Below are 11,835 nucleotides of genomic sequence, written 5' to 3'. Positions count from 1 at the left end.
TTTTTACATGTTTACAATACAAACACATATTTTTGTGTCCATTTGTTTATGACTTAAAAATCATGTCTTTGAAGTTTAACCCTAGCTTACTTCTTACAAGATCTAGTTTTTCACCATTCTACAGTAGGATCTCCATTCCATATACAAAATATGATATTTGGTTGATTACAATGAATTTCACATTTTCATGACTAATCTTTGTATTGTGGTCGAACATTCATGTCTCTTAGATGGCAAAGGTGTAACATTCTTCTGGTTCCCATTCGTTACAGAAGACAAATGGAAGCAAAGGGTTCTCAGGCACTTGTAAACTTCAATGAACAAAAAGTTTGGCCAAGATCTATGATTCATGAATAGGCAGCTACAGATAGTTTATTCTGCTCAATAAGCTTCTTACTGGAATTCAATACACATTTGGGTTATTGTTAACAGTGTTTCAAGCTCATCAGGAAGCACGTAGATGTCGTCTCCACCTACTCAATGGTGTTCGTATCTTATGGGTTCTGAAACAACCCTAGACTTGATCGAAGAAATCCAGCATTTATTCAACAACACGTAAGCTTGATCATTGACACCAGCTGAGCAACATGATGAATGAATCTGAGCTTCAAGACGAACGGTACTTGAATCTATGGTGAGATCACATAAAAAGTCCGCTATGATTCCGAGGATCGCACTGAGTGTTGCAGCGCTGCTGGCAAGAACAAGCAATGTTACCTTGTTTGCCACGAAGCTCTCACTGAATCGGTAGGGCTTTGACCCCTTGACGAAGTAGAACGCAATAAAAAATTAGCATTTAGCCCAACTTCATGATTTGATGTTTTTAGCCTCAAAAAAGGCTTGCCATCTGTGTGATCGCAGGACATGGGTCTGAGTTGGATGATACATATTGCGGTGCCAGTGTAGCTCTACCTGTGCTTAGATAATTGCTCGGAAAGTTTTTTCAGTGAATTCGTGGCGGTGATCCCTGCCTGTCTCTCACGAGATTCTGGTAAACATTGCGCTACCGACTGATCCAGCACACCATGATTATGAACTAGAGAGTCCTTTGATTAGTTTACGATGATAACTGGTTCCGTATTTTTCCTGCCAACATTTGTCTGTGTTGGGTTGCCGAATACACTGGCAGAAAAGGGGAAAAGACTCAATGTTGCTGGACTCGGTAAGGATACAAAGCAGCTGTGGCTGCAGCTCATGTCATTGATTGGCATCTTTTGGTTTTAGCTTTTGGCTTGAACTCAGTTGCCAATCGATGGCATGACCTGCTGTACATAACCGGCCATATGGAGCAGAACCTGAAATGATAACTCTGACCCTAGATGCAGTGTTCAGATGGACCGTGCTACAAATCGAGGGTTACAATACCGTAAATATTGCCATGATAACGTGAGTACAGTCACAATCTTCCCCAGCTGTCTGATATAGACACGAAAATGAAGCACTAATACTTTTTCCAGGTTTCCAACCTCTACGAAAGGAAAGATTTGTTCAGACACGATAAAAACATTGGGAGCATAAAAACGAACATATAAGACTAGGAGTCTTTTCTTTCTTTTTTTTATTTTTGTTTTGAAAAAAGAACAGGTTCACGTACTCAGAATTCTTTCTAAGGGCATGTCTAAAAACTAGTTGAGGAGAACATGAAAATCCACCGTTGCTTGAGGTCAAGCTGTTTTATAAAGATTTCTCTAATGGAATTTCAAAAAACGACTATCGCAACTTTACAGTTTTGGATGTACTAGTTATTTCAAGAGCAGACACTAACGGTGACGGATCATGACTACCTCAGTTCTTCAAAAATTTGATACCTACTGAAAATGATGCTTGATGGAGCAAGCATAGTCTGAGAGCTTCTTCTGTACAATTATGTGAGGGATGGCCATGGCCAATAAGAAGCCAAGGGACAAGTTTCCTAATCTATACTTCTATTGTTGCATGTAAATAAAAGTTCTATCACCTATATAACTAACTCATTACATATACTTTAACTCATTATCGAGCCTAACTCTGAAAAATCCCATAGAAAGACATCAGAATTAAGAACCTTCTCAAGTCCAGCAACATCGCCTTTGACAAGACTTGAGTTGCTGCAACTGCTACCACTTGGGCTAGGGCTCCATGGTTCCATTTCGCAGCTTGTTGGAACATGGGTGTTAGCGCACTGATTCTCTGTACAGTTGCTTCTCGAGCTTGTTTCTTGTTGATCACACATAAGATCTGTAGGAATGTATGGTGTTTGAGCCATACATGGAAAATGCACATTCTGAATGCTGCAATTTGCACCACCTGATGTTGCACCTGCAGATTCACAACTTCAACATGTGAGAACAGCGGTCTAAACTAGAGTTTGCGAACTCTCAACATGCTGCAATTCATTGAATTACCCACTTTTTAGTTGTTTTTTTCCAATCCACGCCACTCCATACCTCTCGCCAAATCCCTGTCTCCTCTCAGCTCCTCGTAGATACAAAAACTCATTAATCACGACGGAACTACTTCAAGAGCTGACAATAAGCAAGTTTGATCGCGGTTTATCGGTAGAGTACCTGGAATCCCGCACTCTCCTCTGTAGAATCGGCCATTTATCACTGCCATGTTTCTGGACATGGAGTCTTCTCTTGGCATAACTGCATCTCCGACACGTTGCATCTACAGGATGTCCATAATGAAAACCTTAGGACCAATATTTATGCTATCATCCCTTATTTTAATTGATGGAATACGTAACACCACAGAAGCTTCTCTCACATATTTCATATCTATCAATTCAATCCTTGTGTATTTGATAAGTAATATAAGATGAACTCTTGATTCGAGAATATTCAGGATTGAGACCAGTAACTTATCGTACTACTTCAACATAGCACAGCGTAACAAAATTTGATCAGCATGCAGAAAAGAAGTTTCTAAGGAACATCTGCACAGTGGATACACTGGTTGCCACTACTTTAGATGTCAGAGAAGAAAAGCTTGTGTGATATATTTAGTTATTAATATTGCAATGGATTGATTACCTCTTTTGTTTGTACAGCTCTTGAGAGACTGTATTTTATTTTTTGCACTGCAGCATCAACTCGAAGATTTTGATTTGTCACCGTTGGGTTGCTACGGTCATAGACAGATGGATTGTAAGCACTTGAAATGACTGACCTTGGTTGTGAGACACAAGAGCGTGGACTGCCAATCATGTCCCAAGATTGGCGGCCTACCGAAAACCCATGTGTAGTGTTCGACAAGGCTACATTAGAGCCATCCAATTGCCAGTCCGGTCGTTTTCTCATCAGGACATTCAACATGTCGTCCTTAAAGCAACCAAGGGCAGCCTCGGCAATTTCACCTCCTTTAGGAAGTGCCATGCTGCTGGCAAGATCAGCTAAAAGCTGAGAAATCGGTTTGTGTGTGATAGGATCGATTCCCATTTCACACAGTTTCTTCTTGAGACGTGTATTCCAATAGTTTTTCACATCGTTATCTGTTCGTCCTGGAAGTTGTGCAGCAATAAGGGACCATCTACACAAGCCAAGGTCCTATTCAGATTCTCCACATGAGTTATGCTAGTAATATGACGTATCACCTCTGTTAGTGCCTCGCATCACATCAAACACACGCAGTTCGTAAGGTATGATGTGGCCAAGTATGAGGTCGAGGTTTCTTATTGAAATTGTCTAGATACACGGTGTCCTGGCAGCGGTTTGAATAAAATTCAGAGATATACATAAAAGAAGAAAAATAAAGTTCATGGATGCATGATTCTTGCAAAAAGCAGGAAATGATTAAAAGAAAAGCCTAATTTCTACATCAACCCGTAAATACTAGAGACCATGCACTACCTGAAATTATTCCAGTCTGGATCTGAATGTGTATCACAACTCAATGGACGTTATCTGCTCTCCAGACTCAATTCCCACCAAGGCCTGGAAAAATATTCAGCCTCGTATACTTCTCTAAATATGCATATGCGTGGAAAATAACTTGCATCCAATAGTGTCTTCACACGAATTGAAAGTCGTGTCCTAGAGCCAATATGACCGCTAGCCGAGGCTGGTTGCACGAGAAAACTTGCCCTCTTGGGTTAAACCATGGCTCCTCTTATACCACATCACACATAGTTGAGAGAGCTAGAAGAATTCTTTCAATGAGACATTTCGATCACTTCCGCAAATCTTACAAATGAGCTTCAACATTGCACGGGAATGGAACACAATCTCTTGAACATCATGATATGCTGTGGGTATTTAAGTTCTTAAATCGGTTTTTAAATTAGTTGGACAAGCAAGGCCCCTCTAGCATGCGTCCTAAAAAGATACGTACAAAGTACAGACCACTCGTGCATCCCTGCACAGAATTCGTCAGCCTACGGGAGGACAAATGAGTTCTGATGTGTAACTACGCACTTCGTAGATCAAAATGATCAGACACTTTTTAGTTCTGGCATTGAATGGAGTTATAAGAGATATTCTCGAGCCCCAATGGTACGTCTGCAATTGAATATGAGCGTTACTAGTACAACCGTTATCTATCAAAAATTTACTTCCCGTTTCTGAAGGACGCTAATAAAGAACGAAGCATCTCAGGACTTCGACACCGTAGAGATTCCTTTCACATGTTTCTGGCGTGATGGGTAACAAAGGTATGCTTTGTTAGTTCTCAATAGCTCATGATTTGTCATCATCCCCGGAAATTGAATGCAGAAAAACAAAAAACAAAAAAAGTTCTGCTCCTCCATCGTAGGGTTGTTGCTGAAACGTAAGAGAAAAGGATCGTGCCATAAGGCTGGAGAGATAACCTTACTGTGAGTTTAAGCTAAGTAAAAGTGAAAATTAGACATTTGCATTCACCAAAGTCGTGTGCCAATTTAATAAAATAAAGAAGAATCTCATTTTTCATTAGCGACTTTCTCACCGAAGAAATCAAAGTGAAGGAGTAGTACAAATTACCGGCTCCCCAGGGCTGCATGCAGATTGACAATAAGCTGTTCTTCATGGTCGGTGAAGCGCCCATGCTTGAGGTCTGGTCGCAGATAGTTAGTCCAGCGCAGCCTACAGCTTTTCCCGCACCGCTGCAAACCTGTCAAGACCGATTCCACACATGGATTCATGCTCAATTATCTAGACTTCGTATCATGAAGATTTTAGTTTAGATTTGAGCTAATTAAAAATATTCGACATCTCTTGAACGAAACAAGACGCTTCATCTTGGTTGCAACCAGCACGACTTGTGTTCATAAAACACTGTGACGCACATGAAAGTGTTCGAGAATTCTATACTCGTTTAGTTAAACTGTCTAGTCAAGGAGTTGAACCCCACGAACGACTCATTAATTCGGTTATTGAGTCAACGCTTCTAAAATGATTTGAGAGAGTGAATCTATCAATACATCAACAGCAATGCTAGAAAACTACATAGTTTATAGCTAGAAAATGGTGGAACGGGTAACAAAGTTAAATTCTGAAGATAAAAGCACATAATCTTCAAGCACAGACGTGCACATAGTAAATATCATTTTAACCATAAGGTATAGTGGAATTGTTGGAAGCCATGAAAAGACGAACAAAAAAAATTGTCATCTTATGAGCAGAATGAATCTCATGGGATGTGAGGCTATCTTAGAAGTGAGGAGATGTGAGCGATTAATTTGATCAGCACACTCGACTACAGCAGCAAGAACCGCCGCTCTAAAATCATCCGCTCTCTACCGTTGTTCATGCAGAAAATATTCCTTTTCCATTGATCGTGCAGTATACTTTCATACACTTTATCTTCTGAAAATGCAGTCAAATTGAATGAGACCATGACTGTAGCTCTGAGCGCATGCAGGACCACGCATTCAAAACTCGGCGAAACTCAAGATCCAGTATTAGCTGCCGGTACCAGCTTTCTTTGGCAGCGTGCGCCAGCTTCCAGTCCCGTGCTGCGCAATGCAGGCCAACAGCTTAGCATCCTCCTCTGGCGTCCAGGGCCCTCGCTTGACGCTATCTTTCTCGCAGCACGGAGCGCGTCCCATGGTGCTCAAACGCTCCAACAAAATCACAGAGAGCAGAGCGCGTCAATAGCGAAACCAAGCATCCAACATCCAATTCTTACGCCTCCGTCGAATCCGAATTATGCTAAAGCGAACGTCGCGACACCAAGTCAGTGAGCATGGAGACCAGGGGCCAAGAGCGGCACACAGCGAGAGAAGACAAAAGCAAAAGCAAAGGGGCAGGGCAGGGGCAGGGCCAGAGAGGGGAAGGGGAGAAGAGGGAAGACGGAGAGGGCGGGACGGGAGGAATGGGCGTCCCCGGGGTACGGATAAAACGGCGCACGTGGCGGGAGGGTGCGACGGGGTTCTCATGTGTTACGGGCCCGCCCGCCTCTCCCGGGTCCCCGCCCCTCGTGAGCCCCCTCCACGGTTGTGGCCCCCACCATCTCGTCCCTCGCCACGAACACCCATCCATCCATAAATACATTCATCCATTCTCCTTAATATCTATCGTAGCCCCCCCTCCCTCTCCGCGCTCTCCTCTCGTCCCGTCCCGTCTTGTCTCTTCCTTCCGCTTCTTCTTCTTCTTCTTCTTCTTCTGCTTGTTGTTGTTGTGTGTTGTGTGCGTGGGCTGCTGCCTGATATCCGGGCCGGGGATGCGGAGCCGTGGAGGCCACGCCCTCCTCCTCCTCCGCTGCTCCCCTGTGTCGTGCCGGGTGGTTACGCCGGCCCTGCAAGTGTTGATATCGTCGTCCTCCCTGCGCATCACGCGTGACGTCGCCAGCTTAGCACAATGCCAATGTCAATGCCAATGCAACAAGGGGTGGTAACGTCGCCAGGGGCGGAGTTAGTTAGTTCGTTAGATAGTTAGTGATGGTTGCAGTGAATGAGATGGATGGATGGATGTATGGATGGGTGAATTGGTGGGAGCTTCGTTCGCTCACCAGGACAGGGAGGGAGGGAGGGAGGGAGGGAGGGACATGGTTTAATTAGTTCTTTTTGTTAAAATAACTTGTTTATCATTTAAAGCATAAAAGTATCGATTGAAGTATTAAAGAATACACATAATGTTTGTATACTTTAATGTAAAAGATAATAGATTGTAAAAGTAATTAATATCATAAGTTACATCAATAAAACCATGGCACTTGTAAACTAATTTATTGCAACAGAAACTCTTGTAAATACTGTACGTGTATCTATCTATCTATATCTATATATATATATATATATGTGTGTGTGTGTGTGTGGATACTTCTTTAACATCTATGATTTTCATTTTAAAAATATAAAATGGGCAATGAAATGGTGGTCCTTGGTCTTGTATGGGACACACACCATGTCCTCCCATGAGATGGAATCCCACAAGCAGCATGGAATCCTCCAAATTCTAGTGACAAAGACAGACCCCATGTTGATTGAAAGTCTGGGAGAAGAACATGTGGCTGGGCTATATGACCTACATTCATGACTTTCAAAATATATATGTACCATTCTTCTTGTTATTGTTATTTTGTCCCTCAAGTGATGATTTGTGGGTTCGACATAATTAATCCAATTGTCTCAGTCACCAATTGTAAAGTTTTCATGGTTGCAGATTTTCAACAACTGGACAAAGGTCCAAATTCATGCAATGCTTAAAGTAGTCTTTCAAAATCAGTATGAGAATTAAGCCATGGAAAAATCATAATAATGAAAATAAAACAAAACCTCATATGACACTATTCTGTTCAAGAACTATGCACTAATCCCAGACTTCCTTGCCTAATGGTTACTTCAAAACCAAAACATCCATCCCAAACATGCCAATAGTCTGAGAAATAACACAAAGCTATTAACTCAACCAAAAAAGTTCTACATTAATGCTGTAATCCTTAATGAAGAGAACACTGGGTTTGATAGGTCCAAAAGGGGTATTTTATATCACATCAGGCCTCTGTGCATAGGGGGTTGTTTACACAAACCAATGAAGCATTCATATACAAATACCCATGTACATACATACATACATACATACATTACATAAATGTAGAAATGTGTGAGTATGTGTGTGTCAGATCCAGAAGGTGCAGATCAAATCTGATTTATTTATAACACAGGGAAGGTATGTATGGAGAAATTGGGGCCCCCTCGTCAGAAGTATGAGAGAGAGAAAGGAAAATGAGAAGTCAACCTGTGGGAGAGAGGTCATTTGGTGTGGTCTCTCAACTGTGCTACTACGTGGGGGGGGGGGGGGGATAATGGCTCTCCTTAAGGGCCTCTCAAGTGGGACTTGATCCCCCCTCTTACCTACCTTGGCAGTTCAGACTCCATGAATGAATGCATGCTTGAGTAATAATAATAATAATAATAAGGGAAGTAAAAGAAGATGTAAAACAAAATACTAGTACTATACACTATTACATTTATATTTAGATATATAGATAGAGAAAGATACTACACCTTTGCAAATTGAATGGATGGATTGTTGTGTGTTTGTGTGTGTGCACAAAGCCATGATCATTCTGGGCCATATGAAGTTTGCATGGTGATGGATGTATGTATGTATGTATGTATGGATATGTGGATGGATGGATGGATGGATATAAGGATGGATATATGGATGGATGGATATATGGATGGATATATGGATGGATATATGGATGGATGGATATATGGATGGATGGATGGATGGATGTGACATCCTGTGTTGGACGGACAGTCTCAGCATAGAGTGGATGATGATTGATGAAATGATTCATAAGACCCCCCCCCCCCTTTGCCCTGCATTGCTCATGTAAATCCTGCTGCATGGGTTTATGACCCCCCCCACTTTGTTTTTGAATGGGTTTGTGGGAGTCTCTTTCATCCTTGTTTGTTAGCCTTGTTGAAGGACTAGGATAGTTTCACATGAGAACATTTCTATTTTATTTTTATTTTTATTTTATTTTAGGGTTATGACCCATGATGCCATTTGGAAATAGTTCTAATGGGATGGTTCCATTTTAGCTTCATGGACAGTGTGTATGTTTGTTTGAGTTATTAGGCATCCACTTTTGCATTTACAAAGGGGGGTTGTGATGGAAGATGATGTGTCTGTAATGAAAGGAAAGGCAAGTGTGTGGGACAGTATTTGGGCGTGGGTACATTTGTTGTGATAAAAGAATTTTGCATATGTGTTTGTAGATTTGGTGAGGTCAAAGAGAGTTGTGTCCAATAACATTTCAATGTATCATATGGTTATATCTAACAACTTTTAAAGTCTTTGACAAACTTTTACTGTTTTTTTTCTGTGAAAATGTAAACATTATATTTTTGTTTGTTTTATTTTGTGCTTGAAGTTATTCAGCAGGTTTAGTACTTCCAATGAGTTTTACACAGTTAAACCAAGCCAGCCAAACAGATTGACATTGATATCCATAATCATTTCAAATAATAGATTAGATCTTCAAAATTTAATTGATTTAAATATTAAAAAATATATATTAATATTAAAAATCTGTATAAAAATCTGTATTAACATTGATATTCTATATTAAAATTCTATTCAATATATTTGTAAATATATTGAATAAATTATAATAAAAATTTGAATTCAATAACATTGAGAAAAAAATATATGAAGGTTAGACACTCAAATACAAAAAATAATATTATTATTTTTTAAATTGGATTAATATATTTTATAATAAACTATTAAATAAATCCACTTAAAAAATATTTGTATATGTGTACTTAGATACATGTATATATATATATATATATATATATATATATATATTTGAAGTAATTGATTTCTTAAATAGTTATTAAAAACACCTTTATTTTTGTAATTATTTAATTTATTTTTGAAAAAATTCAGAAAGAATTGGTTAGCAACTTTGCATGCCAAACTTACATTTATTGAGTGGTAATTCTTTTATTTCACTTATTTATAAGTGTTAAAGAATTAAATTGGTTCTAACTTATTTTAATACTAAAATAATAACTAAATTTTCTTAAGGCTATCTAAAAAAAATTGTTTAATAGTTTATTTTTCTATTTTGTATATCTATGATATTTGTAACAAAGTTGTGGTATTACTTCTAAGTGACATCTTTTAAAAGTAATTCATAAAATATTTAGACATATATTAAAGAGTCTTTAAGTAGTAGTGATATAAACCTCCTTGTCTTGCATTACAATATTAATTCAATCACCTAATTATACAAAGAATTACCAAATTTAAACCATAAAAGAATACTAATTAAAAACTTATTATTTACAAAGGATTGAAATTATACAAAGGATTCTTCATCCTATCTATTGCTTGTCTATTGATCTCATATTTATAAGTAATATATAAGAGAAAAATTATTCTATAAATAAATATTATTATATTTTTAATATTTAAAAAATATTAATGATTCTTTTATATAGTAGAGATGGTTCTTAATAATTATAAGAACTTGGCATAAAACTTAAGTAAACTTACTAAATTTAATCTATTTTATGCATTAATATATCAAATTCTAATAAATTATTTTAAGATATTATTTCTTCTTTTTTACTAGCTTTTCTTGAGCTATTATCATTATGTATATACTATCAATTTAAACAAACATGTTAAATATTTTAGACTTGTTCTAACTCTTAATTATAGATGATAATTAACTTTAAATACTAATTATTTCTAACACTCAATTTAAGAATTGAATCTTTGTGGCTTTAAGCAACAATTCTCTATTAGAATTATCAAAGTACAAAAATTATACTTTTATACATATTATATTTTATTTTTGATTTAAATTAAATTTATCTATTTTGATATATCATAGTTATTTTAATATAATAAAAAATATATAATAGTATATTTAATAATTAAATAATAATTATTATTAATAAAACATAAAATTAAACTATACATAATTTTAAAATTTTAAATCCAAAAAAACCATTATTTAAAATATACATGAAAAAATTCTAAATCTCAACCTATCTAATAGACTTACTAAATATTATTCTAATTATTAAAAAAAAAATTATCATAGGAAAAATAATAATTGATTTTAAAAATCTATATATATATTTTTATTAATTCTATTTTTTTCAAATATATATATATATATATATATATATATATATATATATATATATTTAAAAAAATATAATTTTTTATCAAAGATTTGAAAAAATTATTAGTTAGAATACTTGTAGTTTTTAATATTTTATAATATATTAAAAGCTAATTATATAATTTTAATATCTTATCAATATAATTTATATATATATACATATATATATATATATATATATCTAATTTCTAATATAAATAATATGTATAATATGTTTGTATTTCTTTTTGAAATTATATTTTTTTTTCTTTTCTAAATATCATAATTTTAGTAGAAGAAAATTAATTTAAGTTTTTAACTTTGAGTTTAATAATTTTTGGAATTTTTTTTAATATATATATATATATATATATATATATATATATATATATCACAAAACAATAGTCACTATTTTATTCTTTACTTAATATTTTAAAGACATCTAATAAATATAATAAAATAATTAATATATTGATTTTTAAGAAAGTAAAATAATAGAAACAAACTAATTCATTATAAATATTACATAAATATTCTAGATCAATTTAATCTTAAATATTACTTAGGCAAAAAAGATATTTCATAAAAATATCATCTAAGTTATTTCATATTATCAGATTTTTATTTTTTAATATTATCAAATTATTTTTTCTTATATTGAATACTAATCTTCAACACTATCTTACTATTGGTGAATTTTTAAAATAATTAAACTAAAAAAAAATTATATTATTATTAAGGACATGAATTTTTATCATAGACATATATATTTACTATGATATTTATCTATGTGATTAAATA

At 35.8% G+C, this 11,835-nt stretch overlaps 1 protein-coding gene across 1 annotated transcript; it reads right to left on the bottom strand.

Moving 5' to 3' along the window:
* Positions 1 to 1,517: 1,517 nt before the first annotated feature.
* On the bottom strand, positions 1,518 to 6,170 carry LOC112291924 (uncharacterized). Its single transcript, XM_024539932.2, has 5 exons — positions 5,872 to 6,170; positions 4,938 to 5,067; positions 3,015 to 3,510; positions 2,547 to 2,649; positions 1,518 to 2,298 (listed from the first exon to the last, which is right to left on the bottom strand). The coding sequence occupies exons 1-5, from the start codon at positions 6,002 to 6,004 to the stop codon at positions 1,985 to 1,987; spliced, it is 1,176 nt and encodes a 391-aa protein (XP_024395700.1). The 5' UTR covers positions 6,005 to 6,170; the 3' UTR covers positions 1,518 to 1,984.
* Positions 6,171 to 11,835: the final 5,665 nt, after the last annotated feature.

The sequence above is a fragment of the Physcomitrium patens genome, chromosome 14 (genome assembly GCF_059467195.1).
Source record: "Physcomitrium patens ecotype Gransden chromosome 14, ASM5946719v1, whole genome shotgun sequence".
Classification (NCBI taxonomy): domain Eukaryota; kingdom Viridiplantae; phylum Streptophyta; class Bryopsida; order Funariales; family Funariaceae; genus Physcomitrium; species Physcomitrium patens.
Note: the sequence above shows the minus strand (reverse complement) of the source record. Positions and strands in the feature narration are given on the sequence as shown.